The sequence below is a fragment of the Camelus dromedarius genome, chromosome X, assembly GCF_036321535.1.
Source record: "Camelus dromedarius isolate mCamDro1 chromosome X, mCamDro1.pat, whole genome shotgun sequence".
Lineage (NCBI taxonomy): Eukaryota > Metazoa > Chordata > Mammalia > Artiodactyla > Camelidae > Camelus > Camelus dromedarius.
The window spans coordinates 100,190,116-100,210,400 of record NC_087472.1 but is presented as its reverse complement, the minus strand read 5'-3'; the positions used below and the strand labels follow the sequence as shown (position 1 = coordinate 100,210,400).

The 20,285-nt window shown below is 38.4% G+C and overlaps 1 protein-coding gene across 1 annotated transcript in view; it reads right to left on the bottom strand.

Moving 5' to 3' along the window:
- Nucleotides 1-20,285, bottom strand: part of MAP3K15 (mitogen-activated protein kinase kinase kinase 15) — a 118,571-nt gene that overhangs the window by 37,294 nt on the left and 60,992 nt on the right. Inside the window, 8 exon segments of the mRNA XM_064483209.1 lie at nt 5,781-5,849; nt 5,852-5,893; nt 7,320-7,435; nt 7,438-7,460; nt 9,316-9,475; nt 9,710-9,822; nt 14,369-14,441; nt 14,444-14,538. Coding sequence (XP_064339279.1) covers nt 5,781-5,849; nt 5,852-5,893; nt 7,320-7,435; nt 7,438-7,460; nt 9,316-9,475; nt 9,710-9,822; nt 14,369-14,441; nt 14,444-14,538 — 691 coding nt within the window.

Here is a 20,285-nt window from a genome sequence, read left to right as displayed (position 1 = left end):
CTAGAATATTATACAAATGGAATCGCGATGTCTGTGCTCCTGTGTCTACGAGTGCAGTTTTTCATGATACATGTGGTGGCAGAGGGAGGCCTGGGTGCACTGCTTCTGACTTTTGTCCTGGTGGGTCAATCGGGAAAGCTGTGACTATTCTCCTGTCCTCAGGCTCCTACTCGGCAGCATCCTCATCTTTCCTGCGAGGATACTTTACCGGATCTAAATCACGCTGAGGAAAGAGATTCGAGGCTTCAGCTTTCCAGGTCACTGTCAGAAGCCCCCTGTACAAGTGCACTGGAAGCAGAGCCAGGGTGGACTCTGGAGAAATGGGCCAGGAAATCAGAGGAAGGGGATGCCTCCAGGATCCGCTGGGTGCTGACGTAGACTCTGCCCTCCTACCCTGGAATGCTGACTTCTTGGTTGGAGTGGGGGATCCTTTTGTGTTAAAAGCATAGACTTTTTATGTAAATTTTTCCTCTGGTTGATGTAAGTATAAAAGGCACCCCAAAAAGAGCTTTCTAAAAATAGCAGCCCTTCCTGTATGGACAGCGATGGTGGCCACTATGCACCTGCTGGTGACTAAGGGGCCCAAAAGAAGCTGGGGGCGAAATGCTGCATTTGCTCATGCTCTGGGCAGCCTCCTTGCATCAGTGTGCTGGGTGCAGCTCGCATCAGCTTGGGAAGGCCAATTTTACACATCACTTCCTAACCCCATGCTCAGTGACCCGATGGAGGTTGCTTGAAACTGGCCGTGATGGGAGTATTTACACCACAGAAATCAGCAACCACCACAAATCAGCCCTCTGGTTCCTGCCTCCCCTGGAAAGCTGGTAGTTCAACATTTATCAGCGTAAGTTTCTGAATCCTTGGCTGATGGAGCAGAACTTAGCCTCATCTTCCAGCGGTGCTGTCCACGGGTGAACATGTGCCTATGTCTGACGGCTTCTCACCGTCCGTAGCCCACTGGGAACTCTGTGTAGAGAAACGGCATTTCACTCTAGGCTAATCTGCTTGCTCTCACAATCTGCAGAGTTTCAAAAATGTAAATGAAGGCAAAAGCAAAGGCTTCCTCCTCAAAGTAAAAAGGCAATTTATATTTCTCTCAGACGTTTGCACTGACAACTACCAAGCACTGTGCAAAACATTTCATCAGTCAAGGAAAACTAGCATTTGCTGCTTATATAGTCCTTTCCATTTCTTATTACGGACTCCAGGCAAACAAAGTAAAACATTTACAACCAGTGAGATGGTATATGTACCAACGGAAATTTCCTTTAAAGGCCTGCAATAATTATAGGTTTGTAAAATTCCATGAGAACAAAATCATTTTGCTCTAAAAGCAAGAAGAGTCGCTTTAACAGGATTAGTTTTTTCCACAGCTCCTTGTGAAAATATGAGCTCTCTGTTACCTGTATCAATGGAAGAGTGAGGTTACAGATGAGAATTTTGAAAATTCTCTTGTATCAGTGGCATCAATGACACAAAAACTAAAAAAAGCAAAGTTGGCCTCTAGCACAAGAACTCCAACACTGAGGACAGGGTGCTTCATGGGGGTAGCATCTGGAGCAGGGAACATAAGTAGGGCTTTGGGGGTGGGAGCTTGCTAATGGTCCCTTCCTTGAGTTGTACTGGTTACTTGAGTGTGTTCATTTGGTAAAAAATCCATCAAATTGTACGTTTATGAGTTATGCACTTTTCCGTGTGTATGTTATACTTGGATGAAAGGTTAAAAAAAAAAAAAACCCAAAGAGGCAAATCTAGTATAGGTTTCATGCATTCTTCAAATGAGACATATCTGTATGAACACCACATATGTATCTTATTCTTTCTCTCTTTGGCACTCAAATATTTAAAGCACACAGCACAGGAAAAAGCCTCCAGCACATTACAGCAGCTCGTCTTCGCTAATGGCGACTGACTCTCTTATCAATGAGAGGCAGGTAGCTTCACTGTTAACTATTAGACTAGGTTACTGGCTTACATTTGTGCCATGGACTGAATGTTAGTGTCTGCACAAATTCATATGTTGGAGCCCTAACTGGCAGTGTGATGGTGTTAGGAGGTGGGGCCTTTGGAAGGTGACTAGGTCATGTGGATGGAGCCCTTGAGATGGGATTAGTGCCCTTTAGAAGAGGAGACAGGAGAAGCTCCCTGTCTCTCTTTTTATCATGTGAGAACAGGGCAAGAAGACCACCATCTGCAAACCAGGAAGAGGGTTCTCATCAACACCTGACCATGCTGGCACTCTGATTTCTGATCTTCCAGCCCCAGAACTGTGAGAAATACTTTTCTATTGTTTAAGTCTCCCAGTCTATGGTATTCTGTTACAGCAGCTCAAGCAGACTAAGGCAACTTGAAATACCATTCATGACTATATCTTTTTGATATATACCCTTATTGAGACATAACTGATATACAAAGAACTGCACTTATTTAATGTGCATAATTTCATGAGTTTGGACATAGGCAAATACCCATGATACTATCACTACAATCAAAGTAAGACACATAGCTAACAACTCCCAAAGTGTCCATGTGTCTCTTGGGTTTTGTTTTCATTTTGTGTGTGTGGTAAGAACACATGAGATTTGCCCGCCTAACGGATTTGAAGTGCACACCCCCATACTGTTAACTACAGACACCATGCTGTGCAGCAGCCCTCTATGACTGACTCATCTTGCACAACTCAAACTTTATACCCACTGAACAATGGGAAGTTGTGTCATGACTATTTTTCTGCTAAGGAGTTTCTAATATGATTTTGAGCCTCTCCTTATTCTCCAATGATCTATTTAATTTTTGAAGATATTGCTATTTTTACCTGATTAAGACATAATAGCTCAGACTCGTGTTTCCAGGGGAAAAAAAATCCTTTTTTGCCAAGTTAATGGCAGAACTCTCCCCACACTCCATGAAAACATATACATAGCAAATAGCTCCATGTAACACACTTGTCAAAAGTGCTACCTCTTTTTATTACTACAAACTATTTTGTGAAAGAAAAAGTCTGATGAAGTACTTCAGACACATCTTGAATCCAGCAAGTCCAATTCTGGAAATCTCTGCTCCTGAAATATCTGCATGTACATGGTAGGGCATAACCCCCATGATGTGCACTAGCGTGTCTACCATCAGCTAGAATGAAAAGTTGAGACCTAAATGTGCACTAGCAGGAAAGTGGTAAGATAAATTATGGGTCACCCACACTCAGAAATGTACCACCATGATATAGAAATACAGGGAATATTACACTTTAAAAAATTACGTGGATCAGTGTGTGCTGTACAAAAAAATGTCCGTGATGTACATATGGATCATTTAAAAAGAGTAAGTTGTGTTAAAATGGCCATACTGCCCCAAGGCAATCTGCAGATTTAATGTGATCTCTATCAAATTACCCAGGACATTTTTCACAGAACTAGAACAAATAATCCTAAAATTTACATGGAATCGCAAAAGACCCAGAATTGCCAAAGCAATATTGAAGTAAAAGAACGAAGCTGGAGAAAAGACCCTTCCAGATTTCAGACAATACCAGAGAGCTACAGTAATCAAAACAGAGCAGTATTGGCATAAAAAACAGACATATGGATCAATGGAACAGAATAGAGAGCCCAGAAATAAACCCACAGACCTACAGTCCATTAATCTTCGACAAAGAAAGCAAGAATATACAATGGAGAAAAGACTCAGCAAGTGGTGTTGGGAAAACTGGACAGCTGCATGTAAATCAATGAAGTTAGAACACTCCCTCACACTGTACACAAAAATAAACTCAAAATGGCTTAAATATAAGACAAGACACGATAAACCTCCTAGAAGAAAACACAGGCAAAACATTCTCTGACATAAATCTTAGCAATGTTCTCCTAGGGCAGTTTTCCCAGGCAATAGAAATAAAAGCACAAATCAACAAAAGAATCCTAATTAAACTTACAAGCTTTCGCACAGCAAAGGAAACCACAAGCAAAACAAAATGACAGCCTACAAAATGGGAGAAAATATTTGCAAATGATGTGACTGACAAAGATTTAATTTTCAGAATAGCTCATACAGCTTAATAACAGAAAAACTAACAACCCAATCCAAAAATGGGCAGAAGAATTAAACAAGCAATTCTCCAGTGAAGACATACAAATGGTCAATAGGCACGTGAAAAAATGCTCAATATCGCTAATTATCAGAGAAATGCAAATCAAAACTACAATGAGATATCACTTCACACCAGTCAGAATGGCCATCATTCAAAAGTCCACAAATAATAAATGCTGGAGACGGTGTGCAGAAAAGGGAACCCTCCTACACTGCTGGTGGGAATGCAGTTTGGTGCAGCCATTGTGTAAAACAGTATGGAGATCCCTCAGAAAACTGAAAATAGACTTGCCATATGATCCAGCAATCCCACTCCTGGGTATATATCTGGAGAGAACTCTAATTTTGAAAAGATACATGCACCCCAATGTTCGTAGCAGCACTATTTACAATAGCCAAGACATGGAAACAGCCTAAACATCCATCAACAGAGGACTGGATAAAGAAGTTGTGGTATATTTATACAATGGAATACTACTCAGCCATAAAAAATAATAAAATAATGCTATTTGCAGCAACACGGAAGGACCCAGAGATCATCATTCTAAGTGAAGTAAGCCAGAAAAAGAAAAAAATACCATATGATATCACTCATATATGGAATCTCAAAAAAAAAAAAAAAAGAAAAGAAAAAAAGAGGATACTAATGAACTCATTTACAAAACAGAAACAGACTCAAAGACTTAGTAAATAATCTTATGGTTACCAGGGTAAAAGGGGTGGGAAGGGATAAATTTGGGAGTTTGAGATTTACAAATGTTAGCTACTATATATAAAAATAGATTAGAAAAACAAGTTTCTTCTGTATAGCACGGGGAACTATATTTAGTATCTTGTAATAAGCTTTAATGGAAGAGAATATGAAAATGAATATACGTATGTATATGCATGACTGGGACATTGTGCTGTACACCAGAAATTGACACATTATAACTTATAGTACTTCAGTTTAAAAAAAAGTAAATTGTACTAAATATAAAATAGATAAACAAGTTTCTACTGTATGGCACAAGGAACTATACTTAATATCTTGTAGTAACCTATAATGAAAAAGAATATGAAAAGGAAAATATGTATGTATATGTATGACTGAAACATTATGCTGTACACAAACTGACACAAAACTGTAAACTGACTGTACTTTAAAAAATTTTTTAAAGAGTAAGTTGCAAAATAATGAATATATACCATATGATATCACTTTAATGAAAGTGCTTCTCCCCCCTCTCTATATATATTAAATATAAAATGGATATATGTATACACATACATTATACAAATATAACTGAGCTTAGAAAAAGGTATAGATGGAAATCTACCAAATCATTGGCAATGGGAATATAGACCAGGTTTGGGGGATTTGGAGGGACTTGCACTTTAATCCTTATCCAGTTATATATAATATATATGTATACACACATATTTTATATATATATATACACACATACATACACACACACATATGTACACATATATAACATACACACACACACACACACACACATGTACACATATAAATATATGCTTCCTTCCATCTGTGATTCCACTCTCTTGTATACTCCTGTAACTCAGAAGTTAGGTGTGGGTACCTGTTCTTTCAAGGACTACAACATAGTTGACTTTCCTACTTGAAAACTGAATTTTTCATTAAATAATACAGAATAAAGAGCGCTGTTTATGATTTTTTTTCTTACCATTTCCATGGATGAGACATGCCACAGAGAAACCATCCTCTCCTCAGCTTCATTGTTTATAGAGACAAGAAGTAAGAAGGCTGGTAGACTTTGGTTGGTTCTATCACCAGAACCTAAAAGAACAGATTTCTGTAAAGCATGGGAACATGCCACATAGGTTACCCTGCCCAGTGAGGAAGTGGGAAGCTCTGGACCCCACAGATATATTCTTCAAGTACCAACGATGCACCAACACTGCTTTAGCACCCGTGGATGTGGCAGCCCACAACATAAGTCCCTTCCCTGTGGGAGGTCCATGCTCTGATAGGGCAGATGGGGTAACCAACACAGAAGATATGTAATATGATAGCATATAGACCTCTGAAGAAAATAATGTAGAATAAAGGTAGGGGACACTTCTTTAGACAGGGTGGCCAAGAAAGGGTGCCTGAAGAGGTCACAGAGGAAAAAGAGGAAGGCTACAGTTTTTGTGAGAAATGAGGAGGTAAACTGGATGATCCACAGGTAGGTACCCAAGTCAGCAAAAAAATGCAAGAGGATGAAGAGTGAGGTGACATTCCATCAATCAAATTTTATTTTGCTGGGGGAGAGGGAGGGAGGGAAGGACAGGAGGAGGGAGAGATGTAGAGGAGGCAGGTAAAAAAGGGGGAAGGAGACAGAATGAATTTCCAAAGCAAATAGAGGAACACGTTTATTGCTAAACCTGGGTAGAGATTACATGAATGTCTGTTCCGTTATTTTTTGTACCTTTCAGTATAACTAAAAGAAGATTTAATAACTTACTACTCAGGAACAAAATCATTATCATAATCATTTCAAATAATGTAATCTTTTGTTAGATGTTTCATGAAATTCTTAAACACTGAATGGTCACAGCATAAATATGAAACACAATTATCTAAAGTTCAGTTTCCAGGATGCTTAGATGTCTTACTTGTGACTCTTTTATAAGATGGTCACAAAAAGGAAAAAAAAAAAAAAGAACCTCAATGAGAAGCTAAAAGCAATTCTGCTTTTCAATAAAGTTTTAAAAATTAATTAGTGGCATTGGAGGCAAATCAAAGGTCAACAGGAAACAGTCTGAATTCCAAAATTTCACTACTAGTGCTGCATCGTTTTAGAACAGAGTTTCTCCACCTCAGCACTATGGACATTTGAGCGGGGTAACTCTGTGTTGGGGGCGGGAGGCTGTCCTGTGCAGTATGGGAGGTTTAGTGGCATCCTTGGCCTCCACTTCACTAGCTGCTGGTAGCAACATCTTCCCAACCATTGTGACAACCAAAAATGTCTCCAGATGTTGCCAATTATCTCTAGGGGACAAAATCACTCCCAGTTGAGAACCACTGTTTTAGAGGCTATAGCCAACTTTTTCTAGTGGGTTGATCTATCACTGGCCAATTCTACATAAAACTGATGGATACCTTAACATTTTCAATTACTCTAAGGTTTTCTTCCCTTCAGAGTATTCAATAATTAGATAGTACCAATCCCGGTTTCTTTTTTTTTTAATCTTGAAGAAATGGATTTAGCATCTCTTACTGGAAATCTGAGTCCACTGGTAACTTCATTTGTTGCTTCAAAAATTATATCTAACCAGAAGTTCAGCCATTCTTGCCTGGGTGAATGTTCAATAATGGGTTTCTTGAAGCGTTGAAGTTCTGAACTAATGATCGCAGGTACCTGGAAAAAATTACAAGCGCCAATAAATTAGATTCCCAAAGAGAAAAGTCAATTCTACTCCCTTTACAAGAAATTTCCCAAAAGCTTCATTTGCTTAAATTCATATTATGTAGCAAGTGTTTCTTAATCATTTGGCAGCCACATACTTAATTAAAAGAAACCCAAATGGGGCAAAATAAGCTTGTCCAACAAAATCATACAACATGGCTTTTTACCAACATTGGGCTAATCTCAGTTTTGGTACATTGTGTTCAAAGCATACAGACTGGCAGGCATTTGCTATCTTAATTAACAAAAGCAACTGCTTTGAAGCTCAAAGCAACCACAAAATGACAAAATTTCAAACTCAGTGTCTTCTTTTCTAACTACCCTTTTAATTTTGAGGTAATTTTAGATTTAAATACAGTTGAAAGATAACAAATACAGAGAGATCCCATGCACCCTTGGCAAGATTTACCCCAATGGTAGCATCATACAAAATTCTACAACACTATCACAATCAGGATACTGACAATGATACAGTCAAGATAGAAAACATTTCCATCACCACAAGGATCCCTCTTGTTTCCCTTCTATAGCCACACCAACTCCTCCTCGCCCCGATCCTCACTTTGACCTCTGGCAATCACTAATATGAAACTCAATGTCTTTTCTTCTTTTATTATTTTTTGGGGGAGGAGGTTAATTAATTACTTAATTATAGAGGTCCTGGAGATTGAACCCAGGACCCTATGCATGCTAAGCACATGCTCTACCACTGACCTATACCCTCCCCCCTCCTCAATGTCTTCTCTCTCTTTTTTTTAATTAGATCTGACCAGGGGGATTTTGAATTTATGAGGTCTTCAATCTCACCACACCTTTACTATCTTCAGGCAAATTGAACTTTTTGAATCACAGTTGCTAAGCAGTGATGGTCACATCCTCTCTGGTAGTGAATGGAGCTGGGGAGAGGTGGTTCCACTAATAGTATCAGAGTACTATTTTGCCCTTTGAGGATAAAGTCTGGCGCTATCCTGGGAAGGCAGATCAGCTAGACTCTGCGTGACTTGCTTGGATACTGAGCAGTAAAGGATTAACTCAGCAGGCCTGGGTTGTCCAAACTACACATTCCAAAGAAAGGTCTGGCTCTTGACTGGCTTCTGAGAGATCACTTCTCAGTCCTTGGGACATCCTGCCTGCTAAGAGTGTCCTTCATAATTGTGCTTATATTATTGCTTGCTATAGTCTCATAATTGATGCTCAGTTGATATTTGTGTAATGAATAAATAATGAATGGTGGATTTTCTCCAAAATACTGATAGTGATTATCTCAGGGAGTGTCCTTTCTAATGGACCTTAATGTCTATTGGGAAATCAGCTCTTGTCCAACCCTCCCAAACCCTGCTGAGTCACATACGAAACACAAATTTTTAATTAAAATGAGTCCGTATAGAACAGTAGTTCTCAAAGTGTAGGCCCCACACCAGCAGCGCCAGCTTGTAATTTGTAAATGCAAATTCTCAGGCCCTACCTTAGACCCTCTGAACCAGAAATCCTAAGAGGAAGCCCAGCAATATGTGTTTTAATCAACAAAGGTGATTCTGATACATGCCAAAGTCTGAGAATCACTGAAGAGAAAAATAGACTGTGCACCTGGCTTTTCTTATTCCATTATAAACCATGAACACATTTCCAGGTCTCCAAGTAGTCTTTCTTGCACATTTCAAGGGCTGTAAAATGGGCTAACCTAGGGCCACTACTGGGCCACCATTTTCTTGACCATATCTATTATTCGTGTTTTAGTTCCAGTCTTCATTTGTGATGAACATCATTTTCTTGGTGTACTTTGAGCTTTACTATCTGCATGACTCACCAGACTGGAGGTTTCAGTTTGAACAACCTCTCTGCTGCCTGGACAGCCTTCCCAACATCACTGGCCAACATGCTGACATTGAAGAACTGACTCACATCCCACTAACTGTTCATTTTCTCCAAGCTCCCTTTTCTTCCCAACAAACTGTTCAGCCGGACATCTTAAGAATTCGAATTTTAGATAAAGTTATGAAAAATCTTCCTAGTATCTATCATAGTATGCAAGCCTTTAGATAGAGGAGAAACCAGGCATTTCATTTTGGCTACTGCCTCAGGTGTGCATCAGAGAGTAACTGCTCTTTTTGAAATATAATGCTAGTTATTTGAACATAATTTTTAATGCTGAACTTGTGTTACCAAAGCATGTCAACATCTGCAGTAAGAAGCAGCTTTACCTATTTTCCTTAGTTCCATGGAAGTTTCAAATTGTTGTCCAGCAACTATCAGCAAAACTGCAAGGTTAATTCCAGAATAAAGAGATGACTGGAGCTCAAATCCTTTGCGATACCTGTAATTACAGAACCACTGAATTCTTATCATATCATCTTATGATGATAGAAGAAAAAGAGTGTAAATAACGGCACAAACCAACCTTTTCAGGAAAATTTTTACTACTCTAATTTATTTTCCGGATCTCCTCCCCCAGCCAGCACACCCATCTTTACAGATAGTTACGTGCAGCAGCTGAATGGCTTCTTTAACATGTCATAATAGCAACACAGTAACTAACAGGAGAGAGTTTTAAAATCTTTCTTCGTCGGGTTTTTTTTTTTTTTCAAATAAAAGCCACGAGCATCGTATAAAATAAAGGAACTATATTAAAGTGTACAAAAGAAATTTAAAACCTATTAAAATTCGACCCCCCAAAGTAGACCACCATTTGATGTTCAAATCTCATTTTTAAAGTTACACCCCATTTGAACACTGAGCTTTTTTATTTCATGGAAATCACAACAGGTACAGGTTCTTTCTCTGCAGTACATTTGTTTGCTTATATTACAAAATGGAATCATTTTGTCACATATGAAGCAGTACTGCCAAAATCCTGGACCCCAAAGAGCAGTGGCGTAAAGTGAGAGAAGGGACAGGGATCTATTACATGAGAATAAAGAACAAGATCCAAAGCTGCAAATACCATTTTTATACCAAAAGGTTAACCATGACATTTTTAATTCTTACTCTTTTTTCTATACATAAAATGTTTCTTTCTCTTCCACGAGCAAATAGAAATATTATGACCAGGGAAAAAAGAATTTAATCAATGAAGTAATGACACAAAAATGTCTTTTTGTAAACCAGGAGTGATTTTATCACTCAGTTGACAACAGGAGAATTAAACACCAACAAAACATCAGTTGTGGAAGGGAGAATTTATCAGTTAAATCAGAAATCATGAAATCAGTTAAAACCTGATTTGATGAATTTTGGGACATAAGTACCCTCAGATGGACCAGAGGACATTAAGAAAGTCCTTCCAATCCCAGTCAACAAAATTTCAATGAAATTAAAACCTCTCCCCACTCCTCCATATGTTTTGGAAATTTAAAATTACATACGTTATTTGATTTTTTAAATTTTCTTTTACTATGAAAAGTTATCTGGGAAGAGGGCAGAGAGGGTGACTTCTTTATGCCTCTTATCCATAAATCAAACAGGTCCAACTTGCAGACAGACAAGACTTGAACTCAGAGCCAGGGCTGCAACTACAGGTTTGTGTAGGACCAGCCCCACGTCTCCCTGAGCTGCATGTTTCACTTCTGAGAGCTAGACGATCCCCGAGCTCTTACCAGAGCCAACATGCCCTGACCAGAAGACTAAGATTCATCTGCTCCTGTGCCACTGCCACTCCTCATGACGTGGATGGAGAAAGGCTCCTGTGACTTCCTTGAAGGAGCTGTAGGCAGTCATTTTCTGACCTGGGGTTGAATTCCTGGCCACCACAGTGGGAACACAGCTTTCTACTTTGGCCCTACCAAACGTTAATTTCCCTTCCTTCACCTTCCATTCAATACCCTGAGTGACTCCTCCCCACCATACAGTACACTGGGTACTACCGGGACTAACTAAGAATAAAACAAGTTCCCTGTCCTCTAAGAACCTGTCCCATGATGGAGGTGATAAGATCTACACACAATTAGTGAAAATAGTACATTTTCATGGATGTGGTAAGTAACCTGAAACCACACAAATCCAAGTCTAGAGAGACTCACAGAAGACAAAGAGGTTTGAGATGTGGCATGAAGATGGATAGAATTACAATAGTGATTTGGAAAGGGAACCCCTAGCATAGAAAATAGTAAGAGCAGAGATAGGATTTGGGGAGCTCTTAAGGAACTTCAGTTTACTTGGACATGTATCAGGTGGTGGGAAACAGAGTTGGGGGAGTTGGGAGAAAGTCTGCAGAGCACCTAGAATGGTGATCTAAGAGTTTGAAGTTTTATTTCATAGGGAGTGGAGAGCCATTGTGGGTCTTTGAACTTTAGGGGGAATAAGCTGTCAATCTACGAAGGATAGACTTGATAGACACAAAGCCCAGAACCTACTTGGGATACTGTTAGAACATACCTAGCAAGAAAGTAAAAAAAAAAAAAAAATGTTGCTGATTAGGTGTGGTGGTGGTGATGGGAAAGGACCGGCAGGGAGTGAGTGAAGACTCACAGAAGGGTGACTTGGAATTGGGAATTGGGAACGGACTGTATGGGGAGATGAATGAGTGAAAGTTATCAAACACTAACCAAAAGTGTATGCCTAGAAGGCTAAAGGATGGTGGTAAGAAAGAAAGACAATGGTTTTGTTTCTTTTTTTTTTTTTCCCCTTGTGGAGAGGAGGCAATGACTTCAGGCTTAGACATGCTGAGTCTTAAATACCAGCCCCTGAGGTAGAACAGGTGGGCAAAGAGAGGGCAATGTGGTGCCAAAGCTTAGGGTGGAGGCTGGGCTGGAGATCAGCTAAAGGTTCCAAGGTATGAGAGTGACTGGGATCACCAGGGGAAAATGTGGATGGAGAGAGGAGGGCAGGCGACAATGTTCAATATGCATGGAAGGAAAACAAAGAGGAGGGGTGAAGGGGAGAGGAAACAGATTTAAATGACACTGAGTAAGCCAGAAAGAGAGAGAAGAATACCATATGATATCACTTATATGTAGGATCTAAAAGAATGACACAAATGAACTTCTTTACAAAACAGAAACAAACTCACAGACATAGAAAACAAACTTATGGTTGCCAGGGAGAAAAGGGGTGGAGGGATAAATTGAGAGCTTGGGATTTGCAGATATTAACTACTATATATAAAAAAGATAAACAATAAGGTCCTACTGTATAGCACAGAGAACTATATTTAATATCTTATAATAACCTATAATGAAAAAATATATAAATATATAAATAAATAAATATATATATATGTATATATATGTATATATATACATATATATATATAAATGAATCACTATGCTGTATACCAGAAATTAACACAACATTGTAAATCTACTATACTTCAATAAAAAAATTTTTAATTGGCACTGGACCAGTGATACCAAGAGCTCTTCATAGAAACAGATAACGTAGGCTGTTGGCTCTACCTTCAAAACATATCTAGTTTCTGACATCTTATCATTTTCATCACTACTACCCTGGTTCAAGCCACCATCAGCTCTTCTCTGAATTTCTGCAGTAGTCTCCTAACTGTTCCCTGCTTCTGCCCTTGTCCACATGGTACATTATTTAATAGCCACAAATTCTTCCCATCCCACTATACACACGACTTTGTCATGTCTCCGACCCATAGGTGGCATCTATTTCTCCACCCCTTTGAATATGGGTTGCCTGAGTGATTTGCTTTGACCAAGAACATGTGGCAGAACTGAGCTCATTTCAGTTCCTGGGCCTTAAGAGACTTTGTGCTTCCACCTTCACTCTCTTAGAATGCTGCCTACCAGGATTAGAACCACATGCTAGAGAATGGAGGCTCACCACCAACAGTCAAATATGTGTGAGGCCATCTTGGACCTTCCAGGCCTACTGACTCTCCAGCTGACTGCAACTTGAGGAGTGAGTCCAGCACTTGAGGATTAGAACCAGCAGAGGAACTGCCTGGGCAATCCACAGAATCTTGAGAAATCATAAATCATTGTTTTAAGCCACTAAGTTTTGGAGATGCTTGTTATGCAGCAAATGATAGCTGATATATCCCCTAAAATGTATTCTTTGCATAACAGTGAGTGTACTCTGGTTAAAAGGTATGTCAGATCTTGTCACTCCTCTGCTCAGAACACTCTGGCATTCTATCATCTCATTCAGAAGAAAAGGGTCTTCTTCTCTCCCATTTCCTGCCACTCCCCCCCTTGCTCCCGCCTCACCATCCTTGGGCATGCTCAGCACACTTCCTCCTCAGGGTCTTTGCCCTTGCTGTCCCCTCCCGCTGGAACACAGTTCCAAGGCTCATTCCCTCACCATCTTTACATCTTTATTCCTCTTCACTGACTATCCTATATAAAATTGCAGACAACTCCTCCAAACCCTCCGTTCCCTCGTATCTGCTTAACTTTTCCCCAAGGTCCTCACCATCAGCTGACATCCTATATATTTTACTGTATTTGTTGGTCTTACTTCCCTTACCAGCAATGCAAGGTCCTTGAGGGCATGGATTCGTATCTGCTGTGTCTTTATCCCCACTGCCTAGAAAAGTTTTTGGCATACAGTAAACCCTCAATAAACACTCGTTGAATAAATGAATAAGCAGGAATGAACATCTCTCACTGAGAAGATGATGCCCTGACGGTAGTGGAACAAGGTTCTAGAAGGAGTAGATGGAAGGTGTGTGCTGAGCCTCCTTGCCCCTATAAATGAGTAAATTTGGGGGAAGAATGTCACCAGTAGAAAACCCTGTTTCTAATGGTTTCCTTTGGGAAAAAGGAATCTGGAAATTCCCAAACCACATTTATGGCATTTTTTCACTGCCAGCACACAGGAGGCAGACATAGGGAAAAGACCTGGATCTTTAGCTACTGGAATTCTATTCTTTGCAGAGCTGATTAGAGCTGAGGGCTTACCTCTCAATGGCGCTGTCGAGGCTGGCATCATGTTTGCAGTCTGAATCCAAGAAGATGTCCTTGTAGATCCTCTGCACAGGCAGAACATGCTGGGAGCTGGGTGGTCACAGCTCTGCAGAACTTGGAGCATGATCTGCAGAGCCTTCTCATGATCGCCTGTGCTGTTTCTCCTGACAAGTTCATGTCATAAGATGACAAATGTTTTAATCAAGACACAGGAGTATACATGCATTCATTCTCTGAATGAGAATGCCACTGTTACATTAGGGCTGGTGTAGGGATACTTGGCTTTAGCAGGAAAAAGACATCTAAATTATATTTCATTTTTCCTATGTGAATGAAACAACTGCTTAAGATCAACACCAGTAAGTCTCAGTCAATCATACTCAGTCCCTACCTGATCCTTTCTCTTTAAATTAGACCTAGACTGTGGATGAAAGCATATGCAGATCAAGATATTTAGAAAGAAATAATAATATGGCGGCCTCCTGTCGCTGGATGGAGAGTAATGATTTCAGAAGCTAAGCCTGAATCATGAGGATGAGACAGTTTGACAAAAGATTATTTTGGAAAAGTGGCAGGGTCCTCAAATTCAGAAAGTCAAGATAAATTTAGAAATCTTGGCATTTCTTGAACTGAAATGTCTTGCCAACCTCAAACAAGGAAGGACTGTAGTAATTCCTATCACACCCACCAGAATAAGAAATTTAAGAAATTATTTCTATATCCATCAATCATAGCCTTCTGTATTATTAAATTATATGGTAAATTTTTCATTTTACACACAGGAAATGGATTCCTTAGACAGTTGTTAAAATAATTTTTTTCCACAAAATAACTGGAGTTTGTGGTTATGAAATATTAAAAGTGTTCCTGTGAAGGTTTGGAAGCATATGTCCATCAGAAGTGAGGACTGAGTAAATTAACTAAGAACAATGATATTCATGTTCATACTATAATATAAAATATTTGTAAAAAGGAATGAAACAAATTTTATATAGTACTGCTATGGAGAGCTCTCCAGAATATACTGTTCAGACGAGGAAGCAAGGTTTTGAATACTGTGCACAGAATGCTCCTTCTTTATTTAAGAAAAGGGAGGATGTGAATAAATACATATATCTGCTTTTATTTCTTCAAAAATGGAAGGATAAAACAAAAGGTAATAAAAGCCGATTCTGATAGGTGGAGGGAAAAAACATGATGAAGAGGACAGGGATAGATACAAGTTACATTTCTTAAAATCTGATTTTGAAATTACCTAAGATTTTTACATAATTATAAATGAAAGTGAAGTAATTTCTTAAATATTGCCTAAAAACACTGTTTGCCAATAAACATACCATCCGAATTTGTGGCTGGGGCAAAACAAATGAACCTATGCATCTGGCTGATGGCTGACTCATAAAAGAGAAACGAATTTATCATGGGATTTAAAAACACAGCAGTTTGACTGTATTTTCCTAAGAAGATATAACTTAAGGAAAAAACATAAATGTAAAGAATTCTTAAACAGTTTCCAGTAACCACACTGTTGGTGATAATACTGATACAGGTATTTTGAAAATGTTATATATTTACATTATAGAATACAACAAACAATATTAATATCATTAGGAACCAGATTTTTCAGCATAGGAGTTACAAATATGAAACCAAAGAAATTATGTAAAAACCCTATAGTCCTAAATTTGAATTGGAACATCAGTATCATGAGATGGTTTCCCTAGCTCTGTCTACCAAAAAGGTCCAAAGCAATGGCCAACTCAGTAGCAATGAGAACCTCCAAGCCCTGATTGGGGTCTGTAAACATCATTTCTCACTAAAAGAAACCAGGACTCCCTGAAGGAATGGCTGATCCCAGCTATGTCTAAGATGATCTTGGAACATTTCAACACACAAAGAAGCAAAGAAGCTACTAAGCTCGTATCAAAAAGACTTAGGAGCCAACTTGAATCAGTTTTTGGCCAAAGAGGGGGCAATCTGAATGTTAAGAAGAACAATAACTATAAAGAATGGAAACATATCAACTATCACTAAGATGATGAGTTCATTACGATCTTATAAAACCTCACTGGTCACTTCTGAAAGATGTTAATGAACCAATTCATTGTTTCTGAAAACTGATCAAGGCACAAATTAAGCATATAGCCTCTTTTTTCCATACAAATTGTATATCAAGGTAACCAAGTTGATGAGGAAAAATTTCTCCTTATAAAATATTTGGGCTAATAACTCAGAAATTAATCATGAAATTCAAATATCACTGTTTTACAATCCCTAATGAAAAAACAGGTCTAGGCAATGATTGTCAAGGGTCACTAGCATCACAAAAAGAGAAAAAACAGATAAAGTACACAACCAAATATTAAGTATTCTTTCCAAAAAAAAATAAATAAATCAAACCAGAATCTGAAATAAGCCTCTAGACCTAATGACCAACTTGCACGGGGGTCGGGGAGGGACTTTTAAAATTACATCACAGGGATACGATCAGCAAAACCCATAAATTTGGAAACTCTACAGGACAAATGCTTCTTCAACAAATAAATAATAAGGAAAAAAAATAAGAGAAGGGGAAATCTATATACTAAATAAGAGTTAAGTGTCATATCAACCAAATATAACGTATAGACCTTGTCTGGATCATGTCAAACAGACCCACCATCAAAAAAAAAAAAAAAAAAAAGAGAGAGACGGACAAACAAACACACACAATTTGGAAAATTTGAACACTGATACTAAGAAATTATTGTTAATTTTTAGGTATGATAATATAATCATGATTATCTATTATAAAAGTCTCCTTAATCTTTAGGGACACATACTGAAATATCCATTGAAATGGCTTATCTTTGCTTCATAATAAACCCAGCGTTGGGGTATGGTAGAGTGGGTGGCAGTGAGTGAGAAACAAAACTGGCCTGTGATGATAATTATTGAAGTGGATAAGGGGTAAATAAGGGGGTTCGTTATATTATTCCCTACTTTTCAATATATTTGAAATTTATATAATAAAAAAAGGACAAGGTACTCATCCTGACTCTTCTGGAATCTATAATATAGAAATACTTACATAGATATTCAAGAATTTTTGAATAAATGTTTATTATGGCATTGTTTATAATAGTGAAAAACTGAAGATGATCCACATGTCCACTAACAGAAGAGTGGTAAAATATATTTTGCAACAACCAAATTATTGAATATCATGCACCCCTTAGGGCCAAATCCACACGGAATTATACAGAAGAACATCCGTAAAGTTCATGGGGAAAAAACTGCGGAACTAAATGAATAGCAAGACCCCATTCTTTGCATTAAATACTATTTACATATATGTTTATGTGCAGAGACAAAAGTCTGGAAGGACACACATTAAATTGTTCAAAAAATCATTGCTGAGATTTGTACAAGGTGTTCCTGTGTATATTTTACTAATAACTACTCAAACAAAGGAATAAAGAGATTTTTAAAAATTTCTTGGTAATTTTACAACAGGCTCTTTCATGCTTTCTTTCCTGAGGACCTGTACCTCAAAAGACTACTGCATCATCAAAGAAGACAAATTAGTACCTAAAACAGCCTTTCTCAAGGGTTCTGCTAGAGAATTAAGCCCTAGAGAAAATTATTTGATTATTCAAGTGACTATTTTCTCCATTCTCCCAAGGATGGTACATGACCATCCCATTCCGGATGTCTAACAGAGTTCATTCAATTGATACAATGAATGCCTTATGACATTAGGGCTTAATTCTCTTGTGGAACCCAACCTGGACTGAAAAGGACTAATCTAGACACTTGGCATCCTTCTGGAAGCCTGCAATAATTAAGCCTCTATTTCAACTCAGACCTTTTCTATTTTCTACCTTGGTCTTGTTCTAATACATTTGATTCTTCTTCTCTTTGTCCATAGAATCCAATTTTACCAGCCTGCTGACCAGATCTTTTGATGAACAGCTCACCCATGATATTCTTTAATTTTTAAGAGCCAAAAAATACCAACTCAACTCAAAATTTACTAAAGCATTTAAATAATGTCCTGAGTCTGTGGTGAGAAAATGAAAAAGGTAAAAACTTTAATGAGGTACAAAATTTCTACATCTGTTATGAGCCAACTTTTGAGGTGTGAAATATTCAGGATTTGGAAAAGAATGTACTTAACTCGTTTAAGTGCTTAATTATTGATATGAGTTCAGGTTTGGTTGGTTTTCTTTAGACCAACTGCATCAAGATTTCCCTTGAATTCTTTCATTAACTTGAAACGAACCCTTGTTACTCAAAACAAAAGGTCTTTTGAGGATAAACAAAACAAAAAAAAATCAAACATTTGCAAACAGTGAAAAGCAAAGGGATTTTCAGCTTAAAAGCCACTTTAAGACAGGTGCTAAATGGCTAATCCCTTTAGTGGTTAATAATCAATTTTCAGATCTGCTTATCATTTTCAGATCCCAAAGTATCCAAGAACAAGCCTACAGATACATACTCCTGTGCTTAATCAGTCCAGCCACAGCCATTTCTGACAATAAAGCCATTTCACAATTTAGGAGAGGAGGTTAACTAAGACAGTGGGGTCTCAACCTTGGCTGCATACTATAATTACCTGGGGAGCTTTACAAACCTTGGTGTCCAGGCTGTACCTCAGACCAATTAAATCAATCTCTGGAGAAGAGATCCAGGCATCAGTGTTTCTTACCCTGGACATTCTAATTCAGTAGGTCTGTATCACTGCTAAATCCACTGATTAATTCTCAGCCTTTGTCTTATCTGACCTACCAGCAGCATTAGACAGTTGAGCACTCCCTCCTCCTTGGATCACCTTCTTTATTTGGCTTGCAGGGTACCACACTTTCCTGATTTTTCTCCTACTTCAGCCTAATTCTCTGGTTCCTATTCATCTCCCCGATCTTTTAACATTGGAGTGTCCCCAGGCACAATGCTTGGACTTTTCCTCTTCATATCCCTTGGTGATATCATCCAATGTCACGAGTTTTTCAAACCATCTATATTCTGATGACTCCCTGATTTCCATCTCCAGCCAAGAGCTCTCCCCTAAACTCTAGACTTACATATCCAACTACTTTCTCAGCATCTCACTTGCATGTCTAATACCTCAAACTTAACATATCCAAAATGAAACTCGTGATTGTCCCATCAAACCTGTTCTCACAATCTTTTTCATCTCATTTAATAATGGCTGGTCCATTCTTCCTGTTATTCAAGCCAGAAACTTTGGCGTCATGCTTGATTCCTCTAATGCCCTTTATTCAGCCAACAAATTCTGTTGACTTGTATTTCAAACCATATCCAAAATTGGCCTACTCCTCATGACTTCTACAATGACCACCCTGGTCCAAGTCACCATCATTTTCTGCTTCTACTCTCACCCCTCTACAATCTATTTTCAAGAGAGCAGTCAAAATGATCCTGCTAAACTCTTAAGTCAGATCATATCACTCCACTACTCAAATCTCTCCATACAAATCATCTGATAAGAGGTTAACATCCAAAATATATAGAAAACTCATACAACTCAAGAGCAAAACAAAAAACAAAAACTGATTAAAAAATGGGCAGAGGATCTAATAAACATTCCAAAGAAAGCATGTGTATGGCCAACAGACACATGAAAAGATGGTCAATATCATTAATCATCAGGGAAATGCAGAAACAATGAGATATTACCTCACACCTGTTAGAAGGGCTATCATCAAAAAGACAAGAGATAACAAGTATTAGTGAGGATGTGGAGAAAAGGGAACTGTTGTGCACTGTTGATGGGAATGTAAATTGGTACAGCCATTATGGAAAACAGTATGGAGGGTCCTCAAAAAATTAAAAATAAAACTCCTATGATCCAGTAATTCTACTTATGGGCATTTATATAAAGGAAATGAAAATACTGAGAAAGATATCT